A 16,638-nucleotide genomic window follows, 5' to 3' on the forward strand; every position below is an offset into this window, starting at 1 on the left:
GCTTCCAGGATGAAATTCGACCCATGCGGCAAGCTCACAAAGCGCTTTGCCATGGGGCCCTGCTGAGCTTCCCAGCTCTCTGTTCATGCCTACCCTGCAGCCACACCTTTGCATGTGCCCTGCCAGAAGCACCACAGAGCCTCACTAGCTGGCAAGACTTGCTCACAGTCCCTCCCCACAACCCCAGGCTTCTCTGTAAGCCCTGTGCAGTGTTTATTTGATTAATCAAGGGCCTTAGTAAACGCTTGCTCAACCAACCTTCCTTTTCCTGATCCTTGTCAACATGTTTGTCATATCACTTCCTTGGAATTGTAGAAGTTTCTTTTAAAAATGCCATTTCTTCCCACACCCCAATTCTTCTCCACCAGGCGGTCCCGTACCCTGGCCCCCAGGCGCTGCTGTGCTTTGAAGAGGCCATCAGAGGCATGAAGGAAAGGGACACTTGGAAAATGGAATGGCTTCTGCCTGTCTCTGAAGCACCATTGTCGCCACATCTCTGCCTTTTGATTCCGTTGGTTTTTCCCACTCTTAGTGGGCCCTCATGAACTAACTCTCCTTCCCACCAACTGTGTACTCGGCAATACTGCTTCTTATTTGGCATTTCCCTTTTTTTGAGACGGAGTCTCCCTCCGTTACCCAGGCTGGAGTGCAGTGGTGCCATCCTGGCTCACTGCGACCTCTGCCTGCCAGGTTCAAGCAATTCTGCCTCAGCCTCCTGAGTAGCTGGGACTACAGGCACACACCAACATGACTGGCTACTTTTTGTATTTTTAGTAGAGGTGGGATTTCACCATGTTGGCATTTCACTTTTTTTTTTTTTTTTTTAAGACGGAGTCTAACTCTGTCACCCAGGCTAGTCTCGAATTCCTGACCTCAGGTGATCCACCTGCCTTGGTCTCCCAAAGTGCTGGGATTAAAGGTATGAGCTACCGCGCCCAGCTGGCATTTCATTTTCTTGGATCCCAAAGGCACTCTAATTCTCCGGAAGTGGGAAAGTGGTTCCCAAACCTTGTTCCAGGGGGTTGTCTTTGAACTAGTCAGAGAGATTTTAAGGCAAACATCAAATCAAGGTGGACTTTTATCAACTTACATACAGAATTAAGGGCTAGGAATTTTTTGTTTCTCGGTTTTCCGCCATAAAGGGGCCTTCACACCTTGGCATCTGCTATCACTTGTCTGTTAATGAGAACTTGCAGTTGATAAAACAAATGATTCAGAAGCAAAAAATAAATACCATCAGAAAAGGCTTAGGATGTTTCTTGGGTGATTTTATGGACTTTTCCTTTAGAGACAGACTTGAGACACAGATGCAAGTCATGCTCTCTGATGACTTCTGTGCTCCTGGGTCACACGACGGAGTAGAATACGGTAAGAGTATGTGGGGTTCCCAAAGCACACCTGATTTCCAGGTGTTCCGCCTCTGAATACGCTTCAGAACAGAGGGCATGAAGGTTCATGGAGTGGAAAGCAGGGAGCCCTGGCTGGCCACTTGTGAGCTGGGTGACACTGGGCACTGAGGAATGACACTAGCTTCCCAGAGCTGTTGGGAGGCTCCATGGGGACTGCCTGGCTCAGGTGGGCACAGTGCCAATGATGACACTCAGCACCCCAGGGGACAGGATGTGTGCTGGGCTGGAGGCCTCGGGGGATGAATTTGTGCTCTTCTCTGGCCCCGGCTCAGCCTCTGAGAGCTGTGGGGCCTCAGGCAGATTACAGGACCTCTTGTGTGTGAGGAGGAAAATTCTGCCTGCTCTATTACGCCCAGGTGTTTCATCAACACCTAGGGAAAGTCTCTGTGAAAGAGCAACTCTGTGTCACTGCAGTGTGCCTTTGTTATTGACAGCAGAAGGGCTACTGCATTGGTAATTTTGTTTGTGCTGATTAATGTACAGAAAAGGAACCTATTTTCTGGGGTCCCAAGGCTCAGCCCTTAACTAACAACAACAACAACAACAAAAATGCTAAGAGCGGCCAACCTTTGCTGCACGTTTTATATGGGTTAGGCATTGTTCCGGGCACTTAGGTGAATGAACTCATTTTATGTCACAAGAGCCTAATGAAGGGACATCTTTATCCCATTTTTTGTTTTTCAGTTGTGGTACACATAACAAATTCTACCACCTGAGCCATTAGTAAGAGTACAGTTCAGTTGTTAAGTCCACTCACACTGTTGAGCATCACCCCTGTTTCTTATATGAGTAAACCGAGATCCAACGAGGTGAACTAAATGGGTCAAGGCCACCTAACAAGTTTCACGTGGAGGTGGAAGGCTGGGACTTGGGCCCACACACTCTGGCTTGTGCTGGGTGCCTTCACTCTGTTGCTTCTCACCTGGGCAACTACTCTACTGCTGGGAAAAGAAACCCCACTGTGAATGAACAGGAAAAACAACGAAAAAAAGGATGCTGGAATTGATCATGGACACCCTGGGGTGGCAAGATTTGGTAACTTCGATCTTTTCTTGGTGTTTTCCAGTCTTTTCTGACTGTTATGCACTAAATGTGCTTGACTAGGAGGCTGGAAGATGAGGCTGGAGAGCTCTATCCTACGTGGGGAGCCAGGCCCGTGCTGGGGAGCACACAGGGTGTGCGGCCAAGCCACTTGCTCTGGCGCTGACACTGGCCTGTGCTGTGCTGCTGGCAAGGCTGCCTGCCCTGCTGTGGGCCCACCCGAGCCTATAGAACATTCTAAGGCATAGCCCAGGTCAAATGGCAGATTGCAAATGGGGTCTGTTCTCTCCCCACACCTCCTGCATGGGCTTCTCTATTAGCAACCAGGGAATGTTCCCTGCCATTTGACACACTCTTATGACCAGAAGGCTCCTGGGCATACAGTTGCTTTGGCAGCCTGAGCTAGGTAATAACCCCGAAGAGTGAGGCAATACTCAGTTCTTTGGAACTCTCTTCTTCCCCTCCCTCCACCTCCCAGAAAAGTGTCTGGGTAAGATGGCTGACCCTGCCTACTGCATCCATATTTAGCAACAGAGGGTTCCCCACAGCAAGTGCTACTGTGTCTATTGGGAAAGTGTCTTTGGGGGGCATGTTGTGAGTGGGGAAACCGTGCAGGCCCGGATCCGAGAATGAGGTTCCTTCTCTGGCTGTGTGAGCCCAGCTCCAGATTCCCTGAGGCTCTCTCTCTTCACAGCTGCTGTGGAGCCCTGAAAACAGGCTTGGCAAACAGGCGACCCCTTGGACTCAGCTCAGGGCTGATTTTTGAGTAGGATCTGTTCCCCACACCCCTGCCTCACCACTTGAAGGCTGATCTCTTAGAGGCAATTGCCAGAAAGCTTTGAAAGGGGCTCCTATCCTTCTGCTTTTGTTCAGGCAGGATTTTGAAGTAATCTTTCCGCTTTTTGTTCATGCACACCAGGGACAAACCTGTGCAGGAATGAGCCCTGCACCACTAGCCTGGTTTGGAAGTGGTGGTCTCAGGACAGGGTATTTTTCTGGATTGCTGCTTTGCAGGTTTGTCCTTGACACACTGGAAGTGGGTCTTGGGGCATGAGGATGTGGGCCAATGCCAGGGTGGATGATGAAGAGGGGAGTGGGGAACATTCTGTTTAGACCAGGGGCATCCTTAGGTCTCTAAGGAGGGCCTATCCTACTGATCTCCGACATTCTGAGACAGGTAGAGCTGCCATGTGAAGTAGTTCAGTCATTGCACGTTGAGCAATCCAAATCTGAAAATCCAAAATCCAAAACTTTTTGAGCATCGACATGACACTGAAAGGAAATGCCCATCGGAGCATTTCAGATTTCAGATTTTTAGATTAGTGAAGCTGAACCAGTAAGTGTAATGCAAATATTCCAAAATCCCCCAAAATCCAAAATTCAAAACACTCATGGTCCCAAGCTTCTTGGATAAGGAATATTCAACCTGCAGCCATGCCAGCCTTGAAGCAAATGGGACTTAGAGGCAGGAAGGGGAGGTACAGATCTCAGCCTGTCTCATGTGAGCTCTGCAGTCTTGCTCTGAGCCTCAGTTTCCTGTCTGTGAGGCAGAGCAAGTGATACCAGCTTCCAGGGTGGTCGGGAGGATAGAATTCATGCATATAAAGTGCCTGACATGGTTAATTCTTCCAAATTATAGCTCACACTTCCAGAAATAATAGATATGAATTTTTCTGTCTAAAACATGCTTAGAGTTGGAGGTGACAATGTAGTTTTGCCTGGTACCAGTGAGGCCTTAGGTGGCTGCTGTTAAGCATTAAAAAAAAACAATCAGCAAAGGGAAATTCACATCAGCTATGAATGAAAAGTTGGTTCAGCATGATGGTGGGACTCAGGGTCTGACACTAGAGGGAGGGTATCTGCTGTGACTTTGGGTAGGCCACTTTCTGACCTGTAGAAAAGGAAAATGGTAACACCTTCCTTTTGAGGGCTTGTTGGGAAGCTCGAATAAGAATAATGCATAAAGTGCTTAGCAGCTCAATAAATTTTTCTTTAAAAAAGGCCTCAGGGTAGGAATCAAGTTTCTGTAACTCATGGACCTGCCTCACGAACCTGCTGGCCCGAGTCTCTAAGCTGTGAGCTGAAGGGTGGGAAAGGGTTAAGACTGAGCTGGAGAAGCTGGAGGAAGCCCCAGGCCCTTCTTCCTGTGTGACTCCAAAAAGGGTATTTTTTGCCTTAGGGAGCTGCAAGGAGAGGACTGACTCCAGTTTTATAATCAGAAACTAGAAAAATAACAGGCCTACAAAATCAGTTCCTAGGAAATGCCAACATGAGATGACATTAGCACCTGGGACGTTATCCTCAGAGGAGAAGTCTGAACTGAAGTCTATGAATGAAACATCGATTTTCTTTTTTCCTTTTCAGATGGCGGTCAGAGGCTTTGCGGTCAGCTCAGTTGGCTCGTAGCACAGTGTCATCTCTGCATTCTTCCTAAGTTACTCAGCTGCCAAGGGCTGGGTCTAGAACCAGCAAGGCTTTTCCATGGAACTATTAAGTACTCTGGGTCACGTGACTGACCCTGCCGGTTTAGGTGCCTTTGATAAAGATAACACTGTGAAAAGCAAGGCATGGCCCAGATACTCAGGAGAGTTAAATTCTTTTTTTTTTTTTTTTTTTTTTTGAGACAGAGTCTCACTCTGTCACCCAGGCTAGACTGCAATGGCAAGATCTCAGCTCACTGCAACCTCCACCTCCTGGGTTCGAGTGGTCCTCCTGCCTCAGCCTCCTGAGTAGCTGGGACTACAGGTGCCTGCCACCACACCGGGCTAATTTTTGTACTTTTAGTAGAGACAAGGGTTTGCCATGTTGGCCAGGCTGGTCTCAAACTCCTGACCTCAGGTGATACAGGGGAGTTAAATGTCTACCACAAGACAGTTGGAGCCCCAAACCCAGTAGGAAGCTGGGACAGGAAGTGAATAAAGTCCAGCTTAGCCCTTAAGGGATGAAATCCAACTTGCCAGCTCACACTCAAACCACCACCAACTGGCACCGGGTACCAGACCTGAGTAAGACAGAAATGCCCTGGCCTTAGGGGTTTATAGTCTGCTGGGAAAAGACTGAACAATTCCTCCGCCCCATCCTCTGTCCCCCAGCCTCCCATCCACCAATTCATCCATCCACCCACACATCAGTATTCATTGATCAACTACTTCATAGGCATCAATCAGTACTGTCAAGGACAAGACAAACAAGGTCCCCCACAACCCTGTACCCACCCCCTGGCCAAGTGCCTTCCATTCTAGTGCAGGACAGTGTCAGAGAACAAGGAACACAAGAGGCAATTTCAGCTAAAGCTAAGGGCTATGAAGACCATGGGAAAACCGTCGGGCAATTCCTCAGAAAGTTAGATTGTCACATGACCTACTTTCTACTCCTAGGTATATACCGGAAATAATGGAAAACAGGTGTTCAAACAAAAGCTTGTGCACGAATGTTCACAGCAGCCCATTCACAATAGCCAAAAGGCAGACACAGCCCAAAATGTGCATTGATGGATGAATGGGGAAGCAAAACAACGTCTATCCATATAATGCATATTATTCAGCTAAAAGAAGGACAGATGCACCTTGAAAACATGATGCAAACACAAAGAAGCCAGGCATGAAAGGCCACAGATTGTATGATTTATATGAAACATCCAGACAAGGTAAATCTATAGAGACAGAAAGCAGATTAGTGGATGCCAGGGGCTGGGGAGAAGGGGGCATGGGGGATGACTGCTTATATGGCTATGGGGTTTTCTATTGGGGGGATGGAAATGTTTTGGAACTGGAGGAGGGGATGATGGCACAATACTTTGAAGGTACTAAATGCCACTGAATTGTTCACTTTCAAATGGTTGGTTATGTTGTGTTAAGCAAATTTCACCTCAACTAAAAACAAGCTGCCATGCAGAGAACTAGGGTGACCCGGGCACTCAGGGAAGGCCCCTTTTTGAGGTATCGGAGCAGACCCCTGAGTGCTGAGAAGGAACCAGCCATGCAGTGGGCTCCACGCGGAGGGAAGCGTGAAAACAGAGGCCCCGAAACGGGACGCGCTTGGCCCTGGTGAGGCACAACCAGCCAGTCAGTGTGGCTAAAGGGCTGGATTGTGTCACCTGCAGAGAGCCGAGGGGAGAGAGGGCTGGGAGCTGATCCCAGAAGGGGGCAGGGGCCAGACTGTATGGGACCATGGGCTACAGAGAGGGGCTGGTGACAGGAGGGGCTGGTGGGTTTGAAGGAGGAGAGAGAGCAGCGGAAGAGGCAGAGCAGTCCCTGTCCCGGAGTTAACAGGCTGGTGGGGAGCAGCTGATAGTAAACCAGGTGGGAACCCATCACTTTTTTGTCATGTCACTAAGCCCTCATCTGCAAGGGCCAGGAGATGTCAACCTGCCTGGCTGCTCCTCTGAGCTGTGTGCTCTGCCAGCCCTTCCCACACCTGCCAACCCACCAGGGGAACACCCGTAAGCAGCTCTGGTGCCCTGCGGCCTCCTGAAGCAGCCACTGGGCCAGTAGGAGCCCAGAGTGAGGAGCAAGGCTGTTCTGGGAGGCTGTAGCCCCCGGCACCCCTGGGTCATTTCTGGGGAACAGCTTCTGCTCTGGGTTCTGCTGGTCCACTTAGAGTTTATGGAAAGGGTGGTCTTGTAGGCGAGTTTTGGACACCCTGCCCATCATGGCAGATTCTATCTATCTCTAGAAGCAGCTGTTGCCATGGGCAGGGTCCACGAGGAACTAACCACAGCAACGTGGCACCTCAAAGCCACAGAGAGCTCAGGCTAGAGTCTAGACCTGGCCATGCCTGCCCACCAACCCCACATACTGGCCGCCACTGACCCCCCTCCTTGGCCAGGCTCACGCACAGTCCCTTGTGAAGCTGAACATTCTGTGAGGGTGACAGCCATCAACATAAAACCAGCCAATAAATAGAACTTGTGATTTTTTTTTTCTAAGCCAAATGGAAGAAGAAAAATACACCAAAGTGGCTAGTCACCTATTAGCCCTGATTTATACACTACTTTAATATCTCCTCCAAGGAAATGAAAGGCATATTTTCATCAAATATAATCGTTTATAGCTTCTAAAGGGGAGACAAACTGCTCTATGACAATTACCTGGGTCCGCAGATAAAATCGGAAGATGTGTCCTAATAAAACACCCTTGTCTGGCAGCTACCCCAAGGCATGCAGCCAGAGTTGTTTTCCTCCTTGTGAATTATTCCCCAGGCAGAAGCAAGGACTCCATGCACTGTGTGGCCTATGGGGAGGGGCACCATTGTGGAGGGTGGGAAGTGGTCATGCCCCAGCACCCACGGGCCCTTGATGGCAGCGGTGAGATGTCACAGCATCAGAGGCCAACCCGGGCCAGGTTTCTGATGACCAAATCACCCTCCATTGCCCAGCTCCCACTCTGGCACTACTCTTTGGCTTCTGTAAAACTCTGAGTAGGAGGAGGGTGGTGAAATTCAGTTGATATGCAACCAACCTAAATCTGTCACCTGGGTACACGGTCCTTGGACAAACATCTTGCTCACTTGGTGACAGAAATTTAGCCGAGGGATGCTGCTTAAGGTCTTCTGGGTTCTCAGTTCCTTTGTGTTCCCTTGTCAAAGTGCCATGGACTAAACCACCAAGTATCTAGGGCCCTAGAGGGACTTTCCTTGTCTTCCCGTGTTCAGAGAAGGGAGAAGGCCTTTGATGGGCTCTGTTCCAAGGCTGAGCAGAGAACAAATGCAGGCTCATTCTTCACTCAACAGTACTGAGTAGGGGCACAGAGCTAGGCACCGAGATACAGGGTGAATAGCACACAAGGTTCCCACACAGGCAACCCTCTTTGCAGGGGAGAAAGACTATGACCAGGCACACAAAGGCATCAGCCAGGTAAGGAACCACAGTGCTGTGGATAAACTGAACGAGGCCAGGCCGGGCGCAGTGGCTCATGCCTGTAATCCCAGCACTTTGGGAGGCCGAGGCGAGTGGATCATGAGGTCAGGAGATTGAGACCATCCTGGCTAACACGGTGAAACCCCATCTCTACTAAAAATAGAAAAAATTAGCCGGGCGTGGTGGCGGGCGCCTGTAGTTCCAGCTACTCGGGAGGCTGAGGCAGGAGAATGGCGTGAACCCGGGAGACGGAGCTTGCAGTGAGCTGAGACTGTGCCACTGCACTCCAGCCTGGGCGACAGAGCAAGACTCCGTCTCAAACAAACAAACAAAAAAAGGAACCAGGCCAATGCAGAGGAGGGAGGGAGGGGCAACCCTAACCAGGAGCTGATCCGAAAAGGCCTCTGAAGAGGTGGCACACGGACTAAACTTGAGCCGTTAGCGGGAGGCAGCTACCAACATCCCGGGACAGACATCCAGTGCAAGGCCCTGAGGCAGGGAAGGCCGCAGTGATTTACCGGAGTGGGTCTCCAAGTGTGGTCTGGAAATCCTTGTTTTCATAAAAATAGTAAGACATTCTTCTTCTATGTTCATTTTCCCAGGGGTGTACTGAGGAGTTTTCCAGAGGCCACAGAATGCATGCTATCACAACAGACCGAAAACAGAAGCAAAGAGGAGAATCCAGATGTCTTCCATTAAGCCAGGCAGTAAAGAGACTTGCAGAAATGGGCACGATAAATTATTTTGTATGTTTATTGTTCATAGAAAACTATGTTAGTTATGCATATATGCAATGGATTTATTCAATAAATATATATTAAAAGCATTTCTTAGTTTTAATTTCTAATGTCATAAATATCTATAAATATAATCTATCTAAATGAAATCTCTTTAAGTTCTGTAATACTTTTTAAGCACATAAACAAACACGGGAGTGCTGAGGCTAAAACTCTGAGAAATGCTGGCTTAGAGGAGCAGCAGGGACTGGCAAGGCTGGGGTCGGGGCTAAAGTGAGCTTGGAATCGGGGGAACTTCATCTGAGAGGCCAGTTGGGGCTGGATCTCACAGCCATCACCCAAGATCAGAAGGAGAGATGTGGATTTTGTTCTAAGTGCAACAGGAAACTACCAAAAAGCTGGAGGCAGGGTATGATGTAATCTGATTGAAGTACTAGAAGGATCCCACTGGCTGAATGGAAGCTGGGGATCCTGAGAAGCCCTCTGTTGCAATCTTGGGAGATCTGGGAGAAGAGATCTCAGATCTCATTATTTTCCGGAGGCCAAGCAGGCTGGTGGGTGTGGAAGTGGGGTGAAAAGATTTAAGAATGATTCCAAGATGCTGAGTGGCTGCTGTTGTGGGGGAACCCTGACTACTGAGAAGGGGATGGGCAGCCTATGCTCCCACCATGCCAAGGCTCAGGGATTTCAACTTGCTCTTTGGGACACAGCTCTTGTGCCAAGCCAAGGTGGAAGGGCAGTGAGGCCTCCCTCTTTGCAGGGGTGGGGGGATAAATAAGAATGTCCCCATCTCACTCCTCATAGCTGAGTAGCACTACCAGGTGCAGTCAGGGGAGACAGCCAAGGGGTGGAGGCTGCCTTCAGCAGCCACCTCTGACTTGCTGTTGTCCCAGTTGGCACAGCCGCACACTTGCTGACCCTGGGACCAGCAACAGGACATGGGGCATCCCAGCTGTGCCAACTTCCCTGCCAGGCAGGCCCAGGTTCTGGAGCCAGGCCACATTCCCAGCATTTGATGTTCTCACCCCTCCACTGGAAGGCCAGGCAGGGTAGAAGAGGTAAGCAATAAGTTATCCTAAAGAATTCTGCAAACAGAGAAATGATCATGTAGATGCCGAAGAATGTGCTACTTGGCTCTATTTATTTACTTACATTCTACCTCATTCCAAAAGGGATCGGAGCGGAAATAAGGCCTGGGTTTTTCTCCTTAACCAGTAAGTTCCGAAACTGAAAGACACCTCAGTGACCCTAAAGAAGTCATTTCTTACCAGGTCAATTTGTTCTCAGTTAACTTAGACTCAGTCACACTTCATATTTACTTAGCAATCACGGCTACAGAACACGAAGCAACCCGCAGAATTTTTAAGCAAAGAATCCTCCAGGCGCTGAAATAGGCAGAAGCATCTCACATTTCATCACCGAAAATAGAGGCGGTGCCACAATCAGTCTCTCAGCCTAAGATTGTTTTTTTCTTTTCTTTTTGAGACAGGGTCTCACTCTGTTGCTCAGGTTGGAGTGCAGTGGCACAATCACAGCTCACTGCAGCGTCAACCTCCTGGGCGCAACTGACCCTCCCACCTCAGCCTCCTGAGTGTAGTTGAGACCACAGGTGCGCACCACCATGCCCAGCTAATTTTTTATTTATACTAGAGATGAGGTCTCACTATGTTGCCCAGGCTGGTCTCAAACTCCTGGGCTCAAGCAATTCGCCTGTCTTAGCCTCCCAAGATGCTGGGATTACTGGCATGAGCCACCACGCCCAGCCCTAAGACTGGTTTTAAGAAAGAAACCAATCACAAGCTGTGGGTGGCAGAGTGAATTGGTGTACTGTCTTCTAGACTTCATGTTGGGACTATGTATACAAAGATTAAAAACCTGCCCCTTTGGCAAATTCACTGCTAGGAATTTATCACACAGACATGCAAGATTTGTACAATTACACAAAGATACCCTAAGGATGCTCACTGTGATACTGTAAGACCAAAACACTGGAAATGACCCAAATATGAAACAGCAAAAAAGATTTTTTTGCCCATCCATATGACAAAATACCATATAACAGTTAAGGAGAACTAGGTTGATTTATATGTGTTAATGTGTGACACTTTCTATTAAGGAAGAAGAAGCAAGGTGCAGCATCAGACATATGGTATACCCCATGTGTAAAAAACAAACATATGCATAACATACAAAGAAATATTTCTGGAAAGACAGGCAAGAAACTGTTAACAATAGTTACTTCTGAAGCCAAGTAGACTTGTTTTTCATTTGATCATCTCCTGTCTGGATTTTAAAAAATCATATGCCTACAGTATATACATATAAATAACAAATTCATCAAATCAAATAATGAAACTAAAATAAATCACGTGGGGGAACCAGGACTCGGGTTTTGAGCAGGTTCATACGGCTGCGTTTTGTTCTTAAATCAATAACTGCTTTTGAAAACATTTCACAACACTTGCAACTTACGTTTGAAGGCCTACATGGGGAGGGGTTAAGTTGTGAATGAGAGCTTGGCCAGTGTTCTAAAGTTTTGCAATCAAAAGAAAGGCTCTCTTTCGAGGGATCGGGGTGCATACGGATTTACTTAAAGCAGACATGTCAGAACAGGAAGGGGAGAACTTGGTCTCCTGGAGAAGTGGTCCTTTCCGCTCTGACAAATCAGCAATGAACTTTCCACTCAATTTTCTGTTTTGGGAGGAGGGGCGGAGGAGGGTTAGAGATGACCTTTGGCAAAAGTGGGAGGAGATGCCCTCATATGGAAGGAGTGGACAAAGAAGGCCCTGCTGTCCACAGGTCAGCTGTCCACTCCTTCAGAAGACTCACTTCTTCAGGGGGTTGTAATCGGAACCAAACACACTCTCTCTTTCTAGTCATCTTACATGGAGAAGGAAACTACTCTCCCACAACTTCATCACTAATCATTTAAATGTTTCCAAGAAATTTCCAAGAAACTTCTTAGTCAGTTCTGAGAAGTTCTTCCACATACCCAACACATCTCTGGAAAACCAAACCAAACACTAAAGGGAAAGTCAAAATTTATTTTGGGGGCTGTGTTTAATCTCGTGCCGCGCTTTGATAAATTCTAAGAAGCCAGTGCTGCCAGCCGACTGGGCTTCTGAGAGAGGAAGGGCAGCTCACACAGGCTCCACAGAGAGAAAGCCCTTGAACGCCCACCATGACAAACGAGCTGCAGAGCAGGGCAGGGGGCTGGCTCACCTGGCACCTTGTCCACTGACGCAAACACGGAGCGCTGCACTGTGGGGTCGCTGCTGCCCCGGCGCCCCTGGTCGTAGAAGCGGAAAGGCAGGTGCTGAGTGGAGGTGGAGGAGCCGAGTCCAAAGCCCAGGACTTCAGTGGTGGGCTGGATTGGGAGGTCCAGGAGGGCTACGGTCAAACAATAGCATGGTTCACTCTGAGCATGTGAGATAGAGGGGGGTGGTGAGAATTTGTGGGGGGACATTGTAGTGGCTGTGGCCCTGCCAGGCACGTCACTTAGGAGATGCCAAGTGGGCGGCAGGCAGCCTTGAGCTGGAGAGAACAGTGGAACATCAAAGATCCCACTGAGGCTCAAGGCACAAGCAGATGCCAAGTGAGGGCTTCAGGCCAAGGCTGGAGACCAAGGAGAAAGGGGTACGAGCCCGGGCTCCTCGAGTGGAATGGATGCTAGGTCAATTTCTACTTTGGATTCTCAGCTTCCATGTGTAAAGGACCCTGACAAAGGCTGTTTCAGACTGCAAGCGAGTGGGGCTGAGTCTGCCCAGAGAGTTCACACATATATGTGTGTACATATATCTGCACGTGTGAAGGAGCATGTGAAAATATGTATGTGCATGTACATGTGTAACTATGAGTGGGTGTTCATCTGTCTCAGCCACTATCCTCCCTTCCATAAATAAATCTCCCAATATATCCATTTAGAGGGGCTTTTTAAAATCAATTTAAGAAATACCCAAGGCGTTAGTTCTAACAGCCACTTTACAGCATAATTCTCAATTTTCAAATGAAGTATTTGGCCTTCATGCCAGCTGTGAGAAATTGCTTTACATGGGCGGGGGGTGTAGGGGAAACAACTCCCTGAAAATAAATCTTAAAAGAAAGAGCTGAATGATTTAAGTCACTTTTCACATTACAAAATGCTTCAGTAATGATTTTGTAGGCCAAGTTTCAGCTAAGTGAGAAATGAGACGGGGACGACGTGGGACGCGGGACTGTGCAAATCAGCACAGTAAATCATCGCATCGGTAATGCCCAGAAACTAGCCCTCTGAGGGTTTATTTTTGAGACAGGTTCTCACTCTGTCTCCTAGGCTGGAGTGCAGTGGTGTAATCATGGCTCACTGTAACCTCTACCTCCCAGGCTCAAGTGATCCTCCCGCCTCAGCCTCCCGAATAGCTGGGACTACAGGCGTGTGCCACCACGCCTGGTTCATTTTTGTATTTTTTTGTAGAGACAGGGTCTTGCCATGTTTCCCAGGCTGGTCTCAAATTCCTGGGCACAAGTGAGTCACCCACCTTGGCCTCCCAAAGTGCTGAGATTACAGACATGAACCACCGTGCCTGGCCAAGGGCTTATTTTAAAGTTATCCCTTGAGAAAGCATGCCCACATCCCCAGGTGGGCTTAAAATCCTCTCAGCAGCCACCAGGATGACCACTGGTGCCTGAACTGAATGGCACTGGGTATCTTGAGAAAGACTGTTTGAAATTTTAGGAGTTGACAGAATGCCTTCCCCCGACACCGAGGAGAAAGCCCTGCCTTCCTGCCCAATGAACGTATCTCTCTCATTTCTGTGCCTTTGCTTCTAAGAAATCTTGGCCTTCCTAACACTAGGCAGTGTTGGGCTTCCTCAGAAATTCACCACAATCCCCGTGAAATGTAAAATGACTTCCTTCCAAGGGTTCCAGCCTTTCACCAAGTAGGGCTGCCTCTTATAAGAACTGGGAAGGTGAAGGAGGAAGGGGTAAGCTTTAGAGCAGGAAGTTCTGCCTGTGGGTTCTGCCTGCATGACTTTGGGCAAGTCCCTGAGCCTCAGTTTCCTTCTCCGTAAAATGGGCAGAGCAGGCCCTACAGAACTTCAGAGTTGTTTTAAGGATCGGAGGTGGTAGAGGAATGTCAAAGCACTTTGTTAACATATGCTTGAGAATTTCAGTGTGAAGGGCTGAGAAGAGTGGTCCCACACTGGTATCTACTTATTGCTGGCCTCCTGCCTGCTAGGGAGGGCTCCTCTTCTCTTCCATGCAGCCCTAGAAACTCATCAGAAACCAAACACCCAGGAAATGGGACTTCTTTGTACCCACATAAAACAATTCCTGAATCATAGGTATCTTCTTCTTTGCTATGGGGGTTCTCAAGGTCAATGTGAGAACTACAGATAGCCCTGCCCCGCCAAGTGCTCAGAGGACGCCTTGCCAGGGTTCGGCCACTCACCAGCTATTCTCTGCATCTTCATGCGCCTTGCCTGGATGCGGCCTTTGGCCAGGCGCTGCTTGGCGATGATGCAGCGGATGTGGTCTGAGAAGATGAAGGTGGCCTGGAGGATGGGGAAGGGCTTAGAATGGGGGCTGGAAGCAGGCTTGTGGATGGTGATGTTCAGGGCACGGCTGTCATCCTCCACGCCAGTCACCTGCATGTCCTGCACAGTGAGAAGCAAAGGAAAGGGCATTCGTTGGGTTTGGGAGGAGGGTGGCTAGGAGCTGTGGCATCATGAGGCATCTAGAAAGAGGTCTCCAAATTCAATGCTTTTGATCTAAGATCAACGGCCTCCCAAGTCCAACAGAGTCATGGATGGGCACAAGGCAGACCAGGCCCACTGGGAGAAGACAGTGTAGGAGGAGGCACAGAGTACCCCAAAGGAGCGGATGCTGGTGGTAGTGGCTGGTGCCTGTTTTCCATGAGGACTTGGGTCAGCTCATGAATAACAGGGTACCCCATACAAGCCTCTTCAAGGGGCCACAGGAAACACAACAGGCAAACTCTTACTTCTGAGAAGCCAGAGATAATGAACCAAAATTACTACTACCATCTGGCATGATCTTAGATATAGTTGCTCATCTACTCATCACTTTCTTCCTTATTTCTTCTAAGAAGGGGACATCGTTGGCAACCATTTGTATGTCTTTGAGAAACTTCTGGTCCCCAAAGGGAAAAGTTAATCCTGAGAAAGGGACAGGGGCTGGGCATGGTGGCTCATGCCTGTAATTCCAGCACTTTGGGAGGCTGAGGTGGGTGGATCACAAGGTCGGAGTTCGAGACCAGCTTGGCCAACAAGGTGAAACCCAGTCTGTACTAAAAACATAAAAATTAGCCAGGCATGGTGGCGTGTGCCTATAGTCCCAGATACTCAGGAGGCTAAGGCAGAAGAATTGTTTGAACCAGGGAGGCAGAGGCTGCAGTGAGCAAAGATCGAACCACTGCACTCCAGCCTGGGCGACAGAGTGAGACTCTGTCTCAAATTAAAAAAAAAAAAAAAAAAAAGAAAAAAGAAAAAAAGAAAGGAATAGGGAAAGTCACTGAGCAGAGATTTGAAGGAAGCTGTGTTTTGAAGGTGGAGAAGAAACGAACATGTAGCAAATTTTAAAAAAGACAAACCCAGTCTAAAACCTCAGAACGGATTCTGCATAGAGAATCTGCTCCCATGAAGGTTTGAGGTGATCTGATAGAAAAGCCTGAGAGGGGATGAACACAAAAGTCAGAAATGTTAAAGGAGGTGGGGACAACACTGGAAAAGGCTCACAGCGGAATTGTGGTTCTCAGGCATTACATTTGGCATGGGCTCTTTGGAGCTAACACCCCCATCAAAACGTGACAGTAAGGATTAGATGAGGTATTCTACATTTAAAACAGGGAGTGTGGTATAGTAAAGACCTGACAAATAGTACCCATTGGAAGACGGCCAAAAAAAAGGTTTATGTGGCTTTCATTGTCTGATGGAAGACACATATTAATTCTTCGGGGGAGGAAAACACTTGCCTGACACTAAATTCTAATGGAAATTAATCATAAGCCTAGGTAAAGCCTAGATAGATAAGCATAAGTCAGTTAATGGACAATGTCTTACATGGAGTGTTCTTTTTTTTTTTTTTCAGATGGAGTCTTGCTCTGTCGCCCAGGCTGGAGTGCAGTGGAGCAACCTCGGCTCACTGCAAGCTCTGCCTCCAGGGTTCACGCCATTCTCCTGCCTCAGCCTCCCGAGTAGCTGGGACTGCAGGTGCCCGCCACCACGCCCGGCTAATTTTTTGCATTTTTAGTAGAGATGGGGTTTCACCGTGTTGGCCAGGATGGTCTCGATCTCCTGACCTCGTGATTCGCCCGCCTCGGCCTCCCAAAGTGCTGGGATTACAGGCGTGAGCCACCGCGCCTGGCCCATGGAGTGTTTTTTTAAATGAAAGATTCTTCTAAAGTTGTTTCTTACATTATACTTTGTAAAAGACACTTTTACAATAGAAAGATGCTGAAGAAGAGAAGGTTGGGGAAGAGGCTGTAACAGCAGCTTCAAGTATGTGGGTGGTTCTTGCAGAGAGCAGGACACAGACAGCAGGTCAGGCTGTGGCGAGGCAGAGGTGGGGCAACCTGAGCAAGGCCCTTCCAGAA

General features: G+C 48.6%; 1 protein-coding gene across 2 annotated transcripts in view; it reads right to left on the minus strand.

Moving 5' to 3' along the window:
• Positions 1–16,638, minus strand: part of CLEC16A (C-type lectin domain containing 16A) — a 239,410-nt gene that overhangs the window by 44,322 nt on the left and 178,450 nt on the right. The window contains exons 20-21 of one of the 2 annotated variants that reach the window (XM_025370574.1): positions 14,476–14,680; positions 12,267–12,434 (exon numbers count right to left, since the gene is read on the minus strand). In XM_025370574.1, coding sequence (XP_025226359.1) covers positions 12,267–12,434; positions 14,476–14,680 — 373 coding nt within the window. Of the gene's footprint in view, positions 1–12,068; positions 12,435–14,475; positions 14,681–16,638 lie in introns of those variants that run through there. The other variant, XM_025370575.1, reaches the window with a different exon arrangement.

This window comes from Theropithecus gelada, chromosome 20 (assembly GCF_003255815.1).
Source record: "Theropithecus gelada isolate Dixy chromosome 20, Tgel_1.0, whole genome shotgun sequence".
Taxonomy (NCBI): domain Eukaryota; kingdom Metazoa; phylum Chordata; class Mammalia; order Primates; family Cercopithecidae; genus Theropithecus; species Theropithecus gelada.